The 16,100-nt window shown below is 43.2% G+C and overlaps 1 protein-coding gene across 2 annotated transcripts; it reads right to left on the reverse strand.

Annotated features, from left to right (window-relative positions):
- Positions 1-358: 358 nt before the first annotated feature.
- Positions 359-9,458, reverse strand: tmsb1 (thymosin beta 1). Of its 2 annotated transcripts, XM_031789669.1 has the most exons (4): positions 9,329-9,394; positions 7,907-7,984; positions 7,314-7,428; positions 359-856 (listed from the first exon to the last, which is right to left on the reverse strand). In XM_031789669.1, exons 3-4 carry the CDS (start codon positions 7,414-7,416, stop codon positions 816-818), a joined length of 144 nt encoding a protein of 47 aa, XP_031645529.1. In that variant the 5' UTR covers positions 7,417-7,428; positions 7,907-7,984; positions 9,329-9,394; the 3' UTR covers positions 359-815. The 2 variants fall into 2 exon arrangements, with proteins under 2 accessions (XP_031645529.1, XP_031645528.1); XM_031789668.1 differs by lacking the exon at positions 7,907-7,984 and having other exon boundaries at positions 9,329-9,458.
- Between the last annotated feature and the right edge of the window lie 6,642 nt (positions 9,459-16,100).

Genomic DNA, 16,100 nt, shown 5'->3' on the forward strand with positions numbered 1-16,100 from the left:
TCGAGGCTGTAATCACTGCCAATCGTGCTTCAACAAAGTATGGAGTCTGAATACTTATGTAAATGTGATATTTCCGTTCTTTATTTTTAATACATTTGCTTACATTTCTAAAAACCTGTTTTGCTTTGTCATTATTGGGTATAGTGTGTTGATTGATGAGGGGGATTTTTTTTTTCCATTTTAGAATAAGGCTGTAACATAACAAAATGTGGAAAATGTCAAGGGGTCTGAATACTTTCCAAAATGTGCTGTACATATTTTAATGAATCTTAATAGGATTGTATACTCAATATAATGATAAAAACATCACAGATTACACTTATTGACTGAAGTCTAAATAATTAAGACAAGACCCAAATTCAGTTTTACAACACTCATTTTATTAAAACAAAAATATCTTCTCTCATGTTATTGTTACAGAAGTTATCCAGAATGGCACTGTGTACAGGCAGAACATTGGGCATAGTTGACAGTGGAACAGACGGTGACAGTATTATCGCTCATAGACAAACACAACATGTTCATTTCTTCCTTCTGTTCAACCCTGGCTCATCCATCTTTATCTTAGTTCACCCCTTTCCAACCAAGACTGCATAAAAAGCACAATTCAAAACATTTGACAGTTAAAATCGTATTGGCCTTCCCTTTACTAATCATGCACCTCTAACCCCACAGCATCAGAGTCAACGCCATGGTGATGAACTAACATGGTGATTAACTAACATGGTAATACGGAAAGAAGCAGACGCGATAGACATATTTATTAGGTGGAGGAGAAGAGAGAGGGATGACTGGAGGAGAGGAACCATGGCGTTTCATTTGGAGCCCTCTTCAGCTTTCTTCTCCTGCTCGATATCTGTGAGAGACAGAGAGAGCGAGGGAGGGGGAGAGCGAGAGACTTAGTGATTAGTCTATGTCTTGATCACTGTTGTGATGGATACATGGCATATTGAGTAATCAACCTATCATATATATTTGTTAATCACCTCATTTATTTCAAAACACTCAAAACAGGACATCACAACCCATCCAAAATGAAAGATACTGTATCAGAAAATGTCAGTACATCATCATACAGAACGTTAAAATCACGAGCTATCACTGAGCAATAGAACACAGGAAGAATCCACTCTCATCAGGAGGGGGGCTGGCTGAGAGGCAGCTTCTGAGACAGATGGTTCCTCTCCTGTCATTGGCTCGTTATCAGCCTGGCTGGCAAAACCGCCAGTCCAATAGTCAAGCATATTTTATCGTGCTATCAACAACCCTCTCCTCAGGTTTCTACGGTAAACCCTGCTATCAACAACCCTCTCGTCAGGTTTCTACGGTGAATCCTGCTATCAACAACCCTCTCCTCAGGTTTCTACGGTAAACCCTGCTATCAACAACCCTCTCCTCAGGTTTCTACGGTAAACCCTGCTATCAACAACCCTCTCGTCAGGTTTCTACAGTGAATCCTGCTATCAACAACCCTCTCCTCAGGTTTCTACTGTAAATATTCAAGAGGTGTGTGTGAGGCTGTCTGAGTGAAGCTATATGGTATGTCTGCTGGTAATACTGCACTGTACAGCCCTGTCTAAGTTTGTACTTGCCAGGGTTTATGGGGAAATTGTGCTTTAAGAAATAAAATGGAAAACTACACAATAGAACATGGTAACAGAGTAATTGTCATGTCATTTTAATATTATGACCATGTAATACGGATGTAAATACCTGGTAAATAGAGAACTGGAAATAGAAAGCCTAACCAACCAACTTCAATTGGGGGTCTAGATTTCTTTACTAGAGGTTCCTCCCTGCATTGCAGTATTCTCTGTCCTGGGGTGGGGGTTATGATGCTTACTACTGCACTCCCAAATCACACCTCCTACCACACTGCTACTGACAGAGAACATCTTGAATATCCACCCAAATCACACCTCCTACCACACTGCTACTGACAAACAATTTATATCCATTTCCACACTATGAGTTTGGAATAATACTGTGAAAAGTATGATGCCATTTCAGTGTAAAAGCTGTTTGAAAAAGCTGCCTGAAATTTCAGCCTGTTTTGGTGGGAGTGAGATTTGGCCTTCCATGGTAACATCACCATGTGATACATTAGTTCATAGACCAATAAGAAAGAGAGTTCCAAACCCCTCTGCCAATAACAGCTAATTTTCTGTTTTCCGCTCCCCACTCAAAACTTGCTAAATTCTATTGCTCTTCGCTAAGAAGCTATTTTTGTTGCTTTTTGACCATTTTAACTCACAGCAATCACAGTAATCACAGCAATCACAGTAAACACAGAAATCACATCAATATCCTAGTGGTTAGAGCGTAGAGGCGGCAGGTAGACTAGTGGTTAGAGCGTAGAGGCGGCAGGTAGCCTAGTGGTTAGAGTGTAGAGGCGGCAGGTAGCCTAGTGGTTAGAGTGTAGAGGCGGCAGGTAGACTAGTGGTTAGAGCGTAGAGGCGGCAGGTAGACTAGTGGTTAGAGCGTAGAGGCGGCAGGTAGACTAGTGGTTAGAGCGTAGAGGCGGCAGGTAGCCTAGTGGTTAGAGTGTAGAGGCGGCAGGTAGCCTAGTGGTTAGAGTGTAGAGGCGGCAGGTAGCCTAGTGGTTAGAGTGTAGAGGCGGCAGGTAGCCTAGTGGTTAGAGTGTAGAGGCGGCAGGTAGCCTAGTGGTTAGAGTGTAGAGGCGGGCAGGTAGCCTAGTGGTTAGAGTGTAGAGGCGGCAGGTAGCCTAGTGGTTAGAGTGTAGAGGCGGCAGGTAGCCTAGTGGTTAGAGTGTAGAGGCGGCAGGTAGCCTAGTGGTTAGAGTGTAGAGGCGGCAGGTAGCCTAGTGGTTAGAGTGTAGAGGCGGCAGGTAGCCTAGTGGTTAAAGCGTTGGACTAGTAACCGAAAGGTTGCAAAATGTTGCATTCCCGAGCTGCCAAGGTAAAAATCTGTCGTACTGCCCCTGAACAAGGCAGGTAACCCACTGTTCCTAGGCCGTCATTGAAAATAAGAACATGTTCTTAACTGACTTGCCTAGTTAAATAAAGGTAAAATAAAAAATAAAATGTATGAAGTTTGAGATGTGGGCATGCAGTATCTCAGGTTAGGATTGGATCGTGACAGATAGAGGCAACAGAGGTTATATGAGCATTCCCTTTAAAATGCAAAAATGCTGTACTGTTGACCAGAGCCAGGCACTATGTAGGGATAAGGGTTCAATTTGGGATGGAACAAGAGAAAGGAGGAATCAGGCAGTATCTGATGGAGGGGGGTGATAAGCATCAGTTCATGTTGATGAGGCTGCTGACATGGTGACCGCGTAACTCCTCTCTTCCTGCTCCTCTGTCATGTCACTTCCTGTCTGACCTACGGCTTCAGCCTTGTCCACCCTGTCTGAACTAAGACCTCTTTAGGTCTGCACTAAAGCCCTAGCTAGTACAGTCCCTTTCTGCACCAGAAGGCAGACTCTCCTCCCCTAACTGCACTAAGATTGCATCTCCAATGCAGCTTGACTGCAAAGCTCAATGCACAGGCCCAGAAAGCCCAGCTTTTTGTGACTAATCTGCACAATGTTATTAATACCAAAGAAATAACTGGTGGCTGCCAGGCCTCAGAGCCACTAAAATATCATCACGGTTCTGTAACGCTGCTGGATAGCAGTCAGACAAGTGTGTACTTGATAACTGGAATGCATTGGGCGAACCTGTACAAATGTTACCTACGGTAAGTGTTCTTCTCAACAGTGTTGTACTGTTTCTGGATGGTCAGGTGAAGATTTACCCTCTAAAGAGAAACTACACATGACTAACTCTACAGTAGAAGGGCACTAACACACTACTAACTCTACAGTAGAAGGGCACTAACACACTACTAACACTACAGTAGAAGGGCACTAACACTACAGTAGAAGGGCACTAACACTACAGTAGAAGGGCACTAACACACTACTAACACTACAGTAGAAGGGCACTAACACTACAGTAGAAGGGCACTAATACTACAGTAGAAGGGCACTAACACTACGGTAGAAGGGCACTAACACACTACTAACACTACAGTAGATGGGCACTAACACACTACTAACACTACAGTAGAAGGGCACTAATACTACAGTAGAAGGGCACTAACACACTACTAACACTACAGTAGAAGGGCACTAATACACTACTAACACTACAGTAGAAGGGCACTAACACACTACTAACACCACAGTAGGACAGCATGTGTATTTTAAGTTTTTTTCCTCTTGGCCAGCCAAAGATATTAGGTTGAACAAGGACAAGAACTTTTACAGTTGCCCTCAAGTGTGTACCAGGCTCTCGGTTAATCAGCAATAGGCCGATATCATGCTTGTGCAGTGTTGCCGTCTTCTTTCTGTACAATACAGTCGGAGGCACTTAACTACTGTAAACAGAGAGGGAGACAGTTACAGGGTAGCTACTGTAAACAGAGAGGGAGACACGTACAGGGTAGCTACTGTAAACAGAGAGGGAGACAGGTACAGGGTAGCTACTGTAAACAGAGAGGGAGACAAGTATAGGGTAGCTACTGTAAACAGAGAGGGAGACAGGTACAGGGTAGCTACTGTAAACAGAGAGGGAGACAGGTACAGGGTAGCTACTGTAAACAGAGAGGGAGACAGGTACAGGGTAGCTACTGTAAACAGAGAGGGATACAGGTAGAGGGTAGCTACTGTAAACAGAGAGGGAGACAAGTATAGGGTAGCTACTGTAATCAGAGAGGGAGACAGGTACAGGGTAGCTACTGTAAACAGAGAGGGAGACAGGTACAGGGTAGCTACTGTAAACAGAGAGGGAGACAGGTACAGGGTAGCTACTGTAAACAGAGAGGGAGACAGGTAGAGGGTAGCTACTGTAATCAGAGAGGGAGACAGGTAGAGGGTATCTACTGTAATCTGAGAGGGAGACAGGTACAGGGTAGCTACTGTAATCAGAGAGGGAGACAGGTACAGGGTAGCTACTGTAATCAGAGAGGGAGACAGGTATAGTACAGCTCAATGCACAGGCCCAGAAAGCCCAGCTTTATGTGACTAATCTGCACAATGTTATTAATACCAAAGAAATAACTGGTGGCTGCCAGGCCTCAGAGCCACTAAAATATCATCACGGTTCTGTAACGCTGCTGGATAGCAGTCAGACAAGTGTGTACTTGATAACTGGAATGCATTGGGCGAACCTGTACAAATGTTACCTACGGTAAGTGTTCTTCTCAACAGTGTTGTACTGTTTCTGGATGGTCAGGTGAAGATTTACCCTCTACTTTACATACAGTCAAATAAAGAGAAACTACACATGACTAACTCTACAGTAGAAGGGCACTAACACACTACAGTAGAAGGGCACTAACACACTACAGTAGAAGGGCACTAACACACTACTAACACTACAGGAGAAGGGCACTAACACACTACTAACACTACAGTAGAAGGGCACTAACACACTACTAACACTACAGTAGAAGGGCACTAACACTACAGTAGAAGGGCACTAACACACTACTAACTCTACAGTAGAAGGGCACTAACACTCTACTAACACTACAGTAGAAGGGCACTAATACACTACTAACACTACAGTAGAAGGGCACTAACACTCTACAGTAGAAGGGCACTAACACACTACAGTAGAAGGGCACTAACACACTACTAACACTACAGTAGAAGGGCACTAACACACTACTAACACTACAGTAGAAGGGCATTAACACTCTACAGTAGAAGGGCACTAACACACTACAGTAGAAGGGCACTAACACACTACTAACTCTACAGTAGAAGGGCACTAACACTCTACAGTAGAAGGGCACTAACACACTACAGTAGAAGGGCACTAACACACTACAGTAGAAGGGCACTAACACACTACAGTAGAAGGGCACTAACACACTACTAACTCTACAGTAGAAGGGCACTAACACTCTACAGTAGAAGGGCACTAACACACTACAGTAGAAGGGCACTAACACACTACAGTAGAAGGGCACTAACACACTACAGTAGAAGGGCACTAACACACTACTAACTCTACAGTAGAAGGGCACTAACACACTACAGTAGAAGGGCACTAACACACTACTAACTCTACAGTAGAAGGGCACTAACACTCTACAGTAGAAGGGCACTAACACACTACAGTAGAAGGGCACTAACACACTACTAACACTACAGTAGAAGGGCACTAACACACTACAGTAGAAGGGCACTAACACACTACTAACACTACAGGAGAAGGGCACTAACACACTACTAACACGACAGTAGAAGGGCACTAACACACTACTAACACTACAGTAGAAGGGCACTAATACTACAGTAGAAGGGCACTAACACTACAGTAGAAGGGCACTACACACTACGGTAGAAGGGCACTAACACACTACAGTAGAAGGGCACTAACACACTACTAACACTACAGTAGAAGGGCACTAACACTACAGTAGAAGGGCACTAACACTACAGCAGAAGGGCACTAACACTACAGTAGAAGGGCACTAATACACTACTAACACTACAGTAGAAGGGCATTAACACTACAGTAGAAGGGCACTAACACTACAGTAGAAGGGCACTAACACTACAGCAGAAGGGCACTAACACTACAGTAGAAGGGCACTAACACACTACTAACACTACAGTAGAAGGGCATTAACACACTACTAACACTACAGTAGAAGGGCATTAACACTACAGTAGAAGGGCACTAACACTACAGTAGAAGGGCACTAACACTACAGTAGAAGGGCACTAACACTACGGTAGAAGGGCACTAACACACTACAGTAGAAAGGCACTAACACTACAGTAGAAGGGCACTAACACATTACTAACACTACAGTAGAAGGGCACTAACACACTACTAACACTACAGTAGAAGGGCACTAACACACTACTAACACTACAGTAGAAGGGCACTAACACTACAGTAGAAGGGCACTAACACTACAGTAGAAGGGCACTAACACACTACTAACACTACAGTAGAAGGGCACTAACACTACAGTAGAAGGGCACTAATACACTACTAACACTACAGTAGAAGGGCACTAACACACTACTAACACTACAGTAGAAGGGCACTAACACTACAGTAGAAGGGCACTAACACTACAGTAGAAGGGCACTAACACACTACTAACACTACAGTAGAAGGGCACTAACACTACAGTAGAAGGGCACTAACACACTACTAACAGTTACAGGGTGTGGCAGACGTAGGAGTATGAGCAATAAGGGGAGTAGACAGGTTAGGAGACAGGACAGGAAAGAAGGAGACTGGGTAGGAGACAGAAAAGGAGATAGGGTAGGAGAAACGTACCCTCCTTGGTTGGCAGAGTGTTCTTCTCAGCAGTACTGGTCTTCTTTAGACACTTCTTGTCAAAGGTCTCCACTCCCTGCTTCACTGGGTTGTTGTCGCCCATCTTAGATGATGTCTGAGGGAGAAGGAGTCAGAATGTAAATGTCGGGAGAGACAGAGAACGAGAAGAGATAGAGGGAGAGAGTCCTTAGACAAATATGTAATCTAGAATACAGGTGAGTGGATGCAGGTATATCCAGCCACACCCACCTTTACCACACACACACACACACACACACACACACACACACACACACACACACACACACACACACACACACACACACACACACACACACACACACACACACACACACACACACACACACACACACACACACACACACACACACACACACACACACACACACACACACACACACACACACACACACACACACACACACACACACACCAGACTCTTTAGCTAGTTACGTAATTCAGTCACTTGAATCAACACACACTCCCCACTCCCACGACATTACCATTCACCATCTAACAAAGGAGAACAAATATCCAGGAGATAGAGAGCTGTTCTTATGGCATCATGTTACCCAAGCACTCAGGTCTGCTGCAATCCACTGGTTCTAGTATACAGGAACGCATAACTTTCTGGTTCAGAGAGAGAGAGGCTGCACAAAGAGCATATTGGGATGGAAGAATGGTATTCAAAATATATGAAAGGATGTGAATGAATGAACCTACATGCATTAGGATGTTAAGGTGCCACTTCCTAGTGTTTTAGATCTGTGTAGACCTGTAGTCTACTCATTCAAACACAAATACAATTCTTAGCATACTACTAGAAAGTGTACACTGCCCTACCAAGCAAAAAGGCAGGAACTGCTCATTTGGTCTAAGATTAGTTCATGTACTTTTTGCTACATTAAATAGATGTTTAATCATGTGGACAAGAATCCTGCCTCTATTGTATTGTGTTTTGGAGAAAATGGGGGTCATGTTAGCAGTAACTGGATAAAGTTACTGTTAACCCAAGGTAAATAACATATATTTTTCTCAGTTCCACGCTATGAGCAGTTACTGACTTTTTGCTCGGTAGGGCAGTACATTGCAGTGTGATTTCACATGCAAGGGCCAATGCTGTTCCACCTCCACACACTGGTGCTTTATTTGAACAAATATTTAATTTATACTTCCACAAACGCAGAACTCAAAAACAGTCTCATGATCTGCTTGCAGGCAGACCTTATCTCGGTTCCCGTGAGTGCAATAGCTGGGTGTGACGTTGTTGTTTTTGCAGACCAATTTCTGTAAACCGTACAGATTCATTCATAGGTGTCAACGCCATCTGCAGTAAAGCTAATTAGCTAATTTGACAGATCTGTCATGTTAAGGCATGTTGAGCTCATTATTAGAACATGTTTTTTTTAATCATAAACGGCACCTCAATGAACCGCCAAACCAAAAGGCTGACTGTAGGCTGGAAGCATGTCAGCCGTCAGCATCACATGCATTGATTGGGCTTTAGGTAACAGTGCGACAACTGAAAACAATCAAATGTATTCGGAATGTCATCATACCAAGGCCTGTAACTATGATATAGATAGAGCCACGATGACAATTCGCCTAACCTAACCATACAATAAGGAAACACAGACACGTTAAATAGCCTAGTTGGCAAAGGAATGCTGCAGGTGCGTTAAATGCATGCATTGTAGAACTGTCAACACAGCAACAACAAAAAATCTTTAAAAAGCCTAATACTAAATCATATCGCCTAATAATAACAAATAATATATAGCCTATGCTTTACTGACAATCAAATACAACCGCACCTTCCTTCCATCTGTTATTTGTATTTGTATTTTTACAAATGCATAATAACACGATCATCAGAATAACGTTTTTAGGCTATGATGGCAACATAGGGTGGCATCCATAAACTAACGAACACATAGAGGGAGACAGGGATATGGAATTTGAATCATTTGTATATTAAAGCTACCAATATTTACCTGGTCCGAGGATGTGCGGTGAGAATGTCCGTTACAGGTACTACGTCAGGGTGTAGTCTGCATATGTGTTGGACAAACGGTTAAATAGGGAAAGCGCACCCTTTTTTTTTTACACCAACTAAACACCAATCTGAGCTACGCCATTGGCCCAATCCATCCAGAGGAGGGATACCATTGGCCAGGTTAAATCCATTCGTTGAGATGTTGAGGGGGACAATGTTGTGCAGCGTTAATTTGATAAATCCGACAGTGATACCACAACGCCACCTTGTGGATACATACAGCATAGCCTACAGGTCCAGAGATGAGTGGAGAGGGCAACGCAAGAAGCATCTCCATATAAAATTCATCATAAACTGGGTGGTTCCAGCCCTGAATGCTGATTGGCTGGTCCATCGTGGTATATGAGACCGTATACCACGGGTATGACAAAACATGTATTTTTACTTCTCTAATTACTTTGGTAACAACTTTATAATAGCAATAAGCAACCTCTGGGGCTTGTGGTATATTGCCAATATACCACGGCTAATGGCTGTATCCAGGCACTCTGCAATGCGTCGTACATAAGAACAGCCCTTAGCTGTGGTATATTCGCCATATACCACACCCCCTCGTACCTTATTGCTTAAGTATAAAGTGAAACTCAAGTGTGGTTTGATAAAACATGTACTAATGCTCAGGCATGTCATAATGCAGCCTCGTGGATCAACATTGTACAGTAGTACAGTCTGGTACTTACAGTATATGTTCTCTGATGTCAAAATATTATGGGGCGGCAGGGTAGCCTAGTGGTTAGAGCGCTGGACTAGGGACCGGAAGGTTGCAAGTTCAAACCGCTGACCTGACAAGGTACAAATCTGTCGTTCTGCTCCTGAACAGGCAGTTAACCCACTGTTCCTAGGCCGTCATTGAAAATAAGAATTTGTTCTTAACTGACTTGCCTAGTTAAATAAAGGTTAAAAAATCATTCAACTATTCCTCCGAGAGTAGAATATAATCAATTAGAATAGCCCGATTTCCACCAGCCATATTCTGTATGTTATGGACTTTATAGTCCATTTTGTGAGAAACAGACATTGGTAATGAAGCAATACAGTATAAGACAAAGGAAGGGTCCTATACTGAGTGATACATATCTCATTTGATTGATATGCAGTTGTTCGTTGACATGTTATCAAGGACCTGTTGGCGAACCTTGACAGAGCACCTTGAACATAAATGGATCTCCTCGGATCTCCTCGGATCCGATACATTCCTGACTGAAAAAAATAGGAAACAGTGAGGCACCTGAAAGAAATGGAGCCATTACACATCATTGTCTTTTGGCTCATAAAAACCTGATATCAGAGATGTTAGTAAATGTTTAACGGCTGTCCCTCTTCTCTTTTCTCAAAAATACAATTAAAAAGTGTAAAATAAAAATGTAAAGTTGTCCTTTTCACTTTATAAACATTTAATAAAATGTGTATGGTCTGAGTAATACAGTGGTGCACAACGTCCCTGAGAACATGCTGCATCCCTGGACAGCTCCAGAAGACATCAGCACTCAAGGCCCTAAAAGGTAGTGCACTACAAAGGGAATAGGGTGACATTTGTGACGTAGAACCCTTTTCACGACCGGAGCAATGAGGTGTGGTGTTTCAGTTTGCGGAGCGTCTCTGCAGCTTGTTGTAGACGGCTGTGTTGATTCCCCAGTTGATACAGCTCCTGAGAATAACCAGGGAACCTCCACGGTACAGCAGATGGACGCTCCTCTTCAGCCGACCTTCCCACAGTGCCTTCCAGCTCTGCCTCACCCCCCCAGCCCAGCCTGCATGTTGACCACCAGCACAGTGCCTTCCAGCTCTGCCTCACCCCCCCAGCCCAGCCTGCATGTTGACCACCAGCACAGTGCCTTCCAGCTCTGCCTCACCCCCCCAGCCCAGCCTGCATGTTGACCACCAGCACAGTGCCTTCCAGCTCTGCCTCACCCCCCCAGCCCAGCCTGCATGTTGACCACCAGCACAGTGCCTTCCAGCTCTGCCTCACCCCCCCAGCCCAGCCTGCATGTTGACCACCAGCACAGACAGAGGATACAGGGACATGCTGATCACCATACTAATCACAATTCCTCTCAGAAAGGATGAGACTGTAGAAGGAAGCTCCTTCTCCCTCAGAGCAGCACTGACGGGGTCCTTCAGGCCAAAGTAGCCGACGTAGATGCAGCTTCCCAGGGGGTTACGGGCCAGTATGGGGATGAAGGCTCTGTAGTACCCCGACCCTAGCCTCTCTGCTCCCAGACGGGCCAGCACACTCCTCAGGGTGGGCAGGCTGCGGCCGTTGTTCCCGTCCTGCAACACATTCTGCACACAAACTTGCTCATCAGCTATATGCCCTATTGAATATCTTCTATGATGGATTACACCTAAAATAATTAAAACATGCATTGAGGAACAGTTTAAAGAATACATTTTAACCTACTTACCAGAACACCGATAAGGATTTGTTTAGCCTACAGATGATTATCTCATTTTATAGCCTAGCCACAGTTAGATATGTGCAACCTGGTCTCAGAGCATTTCGTATTATTATGTACACATATCCAAGAAATGACATTTAGTATGATATGTTACATTTCATACGGTATGTATTAATTTGTGGATTTCCACCAGCCATTCTGTATGTTATGTTATGAATTACAATTTGTATTATATTGTAACAACCCTGGGTTTATAAGCGCGGATATCGACCCTGTCGCTTGAGCATGCTTTTGGGGCACAGTCGATAGTGCGCTGGACTTCGGGCTAGAAGGCAGAGGGTTCGAGACCTGCTCCCTGCTGTTTCATTACAATATGTTACAAATTTGCTAAACTTACAATATGTTATGAATTTGCAATACATACTCTGTTAGGAATTTTCAAAATGTATGATATGTTACGAATTCTAGCTAAGTGGCTAGGTGGCTAACGTTAGCTAGCTGGCTAATGTTAGCTAGGCTAGGGGTTAAGGGTTAAGTTAAGGAATTAGGTTAAAGTGTTCAGGTTAAATGTATGACTAAAAAGTAGTAGTTAAAGTTGCTAATTAGCTAAAACGCTAAGGTTGCCCATGATAAGATTCGAATTCACAACCTTTGGGTTTCTAAACATTTTCTTTATGCGTCCTCCCATTCACACTGACCAACCATCCTACTTTCATTCTGGCCTTAATAAGTAACTATGTCTTATGTAACCATACCAAAGGTAACATACTGCAGCACACTCATTTGAATATCCCGTATTTATATTTACTATGTTATGTCTAGTCTATGAGACAAGGCTGTGCAAATCCGTCACAAGCACTTACCAGAAATCCCCCAGTGGTAGGAAAAAGGATCCAATTGTCACTCTCGAGTAAAAGTTGAGTAAAAGTCTAAAACTACTTGGTTTTAAATACACTTCAGTATCAAAAGTAAATGTATAAATAATTTTACATTCCATAAATTAAGTAAACTAGACAGCAACATTTTCTAGTTTTTATTTTATTTACGGATAGCCAGGGGCACACCAACAATCAGACATCATTTACAAACGAAGCATATATTTAGTGAGTTCGCTCGATCAAAGGCATTAGGGATGACCAGGGATGATAAGTGTGTGAATTAGACCATTTTCATGTCCTGCTAAACATTCAAAATGTAACGAGTACTTTTGGGTGTAAGGGAAAATGTATGGAGTAAAAAGCACATCATTTTCTTTATAAATGTATTGAAGTAAAAGTGAAAATTGTCAAAGTAAAGTACAGATATCCCGAAAAGGTATTTTTACTTAAGTAACTTTACTTAAGTTCTCGGTGTCGAGTCCAGTCTCGAGACCACATATTGAGTGTCTCGATCTTGTCTCGGTGTCGGGCACATTTGTAGACTCGGTCTTGGACAGTGAGGAAGCTTAATTTCTTCCCAAGACCAGCAAGGTAAAAAACTCAACATGATCAGTTTCCATTCAGTCGGCGCATCAAACCGATTCACCAGACCAAATATACGCACTCCTTTCTTGAAACATGAATATCTTAACAGCCTTTATATGTATTATAGACGTGTTTGCTCAGTGGCAAATGTATAGTCCTTCATTGTGTGACAGCCAATTTCATGATGCTGAAAGGACAGCAAACGTAATACCAGCGCACTCATGTCGGAGTGCACTTCTTGTAAAACACAGTGGTGTAGTGGAGGGTATACGCAAGTATAAACCGACTCGACTACGCCTAAGATAATGAATGGAAAATATATACTAAATACAATATGTGTTGTATAGGGTTAAGAATAATAAACAACACCGACAGGAAATAACGGTGTAGGGAGCACTGCTGTTGTCATTACGGGGTTGAGGGGTTCACGCCCCTTCTAGAATTACCATTGGATGAATTTCTTCGACCGGTCTCCATCGATTGGAGAGCATCATCTATCAATCAATGTCCGGCAGGGAGCATTTATCACAGAAAACAGATTGTTGGCTGATCTCTTAATAAGGTCAATGCCCACTCCCCGCAGAAATCTAATTAGCATAATACAAAAATCAGCATAAAAATCCATTAGACTAGAGATATCTTGTTTTTTGCATTGGATGTGTGTCAATTGTCAATTCGTATCGTCCGAGATCCCTAAAGATTGGAAAGCTGCCGTGGTCATCCCTCTCTTCAAAGGGGGTGACACTCTAGACCCAAACGGTTACAGACCTATATCCATCCTGCCCTGCCTTTCTAAAGTCTTCGAAAGCCAAGTTGTTAAACAGATCACTGACCATTTCGAATCCCACCGTACCTTCTCCCGCTGTGCTATCCGGTTTCCGAACTGGTCACGGGTGCACCTCAGCCACGCTCAAGGTACTAAACGATATCATAACCGCCATCGATAAAAGACAGTACTGTGTAGCCGTCTTCATCGACCTGGCCAAGGCTTTCGACTCTGTCAATCACCGTATTCTTATCGACAGACAACAGCCTTGGTTTCTTAAATGCCTTGCCTGGTTCACCAACTACTTCTCAGACAGAGTTCAGTGTGTCAAATTGGAGGGCCTGTTGTCCAGACTTCTGGCAGTCTCTATGGGGTTACCACAAGGTTCAATTCTTAGGCCGACTCTTTTCTCTGTATATATATCAATGATGTCGCTCTTGCTGCAGGTGATTCTCTGATCCACCTCTACGCAGACGACACTATTCTGTATACAGTACTTCTGGCCCTTCTTTGGACACTGTTAACCTCCAAACGAGCTTCAATGCCATACAACTCCCCTTCCGTGGCCTCCAACTGCTCTTAAATGCAAGTAAAACTAAGTATATGCTCTTCAACCGTACTCTGGACGGTTCTAACTTAGAAAATGTGGACAACTATAAATACCTAGGTGTTTGGCTAGACTCTAAACTCTCCTCATATTAAACATCTCCAATCCAAAATGTCTTCCGATTTCGCAACAAAGCCTCCGTCACTCACGCTGCCAAACATACCCTCGTAAAACTGACTATCTTACCGATCCTTGACTTTGGCGATGTCATTTACAAAATAGCCTCCAACACTCTACTCAGCAACTGGATGCAGTCTATCACAGTGCCATCCGTTGTCACCAAAGCCCCATATACCACCCACCACTGCGACCTGTATGCTCTCGCTACATTTTAGTCGCCAGACCCACTGGATCCAGGTCATCTATAAGTCTTTGCAAGGTAAAGCTCCGCCTTATCTCAGCTCACTGGTCATGATAACAACACCCATCCGTAGCACGCTCTCCAGCAGGTATATTTCACTGGTCACCCCCAAAGCCAACACCTCCTTTGACCGCCTTTCCTTCCAGTTCTCTGCTGCCAATGACTGGAAAGAACTGCAAAAATCGCTGAAGTTGGAGACTTATCTCCCTCAATAACTTTAAACATCAGCTATCTGAGCATCTTACCGATCGCTGCAGCTGTACACAGCCATCTGTAACTAGCCCACCTAATCTACCCATCTCATCCCCATATTGTTTTTATTTACTTTTTTGCACATCAGTAGTTCTACTTGCACATCATCATCTGCACATCTATCACTCCAGTGTTAATATGCTAAATTGTAATTACTTCACTACTACGGCCTATTTATTGCCTTACCTACTCACGCCATTTGCACACACTGTATATATACTTTTTCTATTGTGTCATTGACTGTATGTTTGTTTATTCCATGTGTAACTGTGTTGTTGTTTGTGTCACACTGCTTTGCTTTATCTTGGCCAGGTCACAGTTGTAAATTAAAACTTGTTAGCCAACCTGGATAAATAAAGGTGTTCTCACCTGGCCTACCTGGATAAATAAAGGTGTTCTCACCTGGCCTAGCTGGATAAATAAAGGTGTTCTCACCTGGCCTACCTGGATAAATAAAGGTGTTCTCACCTGGCCTACCTGGATAAATAAAGGTGTTCTCAACTGGCCTGCCTGGATAAATAAAGGTGTTCTCACCTGGCCTACCTGGATAAATAAAGGTGTTCTCACCTGGCCTACCAGAAACAGTGTCTGAACAGTTTGGGCTACACACCAATATATCTATGGAAAGCTGAGACTCTCACAAACACCTACATGTTTTGCTCTAAGACTCATCTGAAGGTCCCGGTACCAGTTCTAAAAAATGAATGGAAGTATACTGTATGTGGAGACTGTTTAGCACCAAAAATACAGGTTAAATCCATGTTAAAAACATCCTTTAGATTTTTTAAAATATATTTTTTGACTGTTGTAATAGCTAATAGCAGTAAGGCCAAATTTTTGTATGCTTCAAAGGGTCTTAAAA

The sequence above is a fragment of the Oncorhynchus kisutch genome, linkage group LG15 (assembly GCF_002021735.2).
Source record: "Oncorhynchus kisutch isolate 150728-3 linkage group LG15, Okis_V2, whole genome shotgun sequence".
Lineage (NCBI taxonomy): Eukaryota > Metazoa > Chordata > Actinopteri > Salmoniformes > Salmonidae > Oncorhynchus > Oncorhynchus kisutch.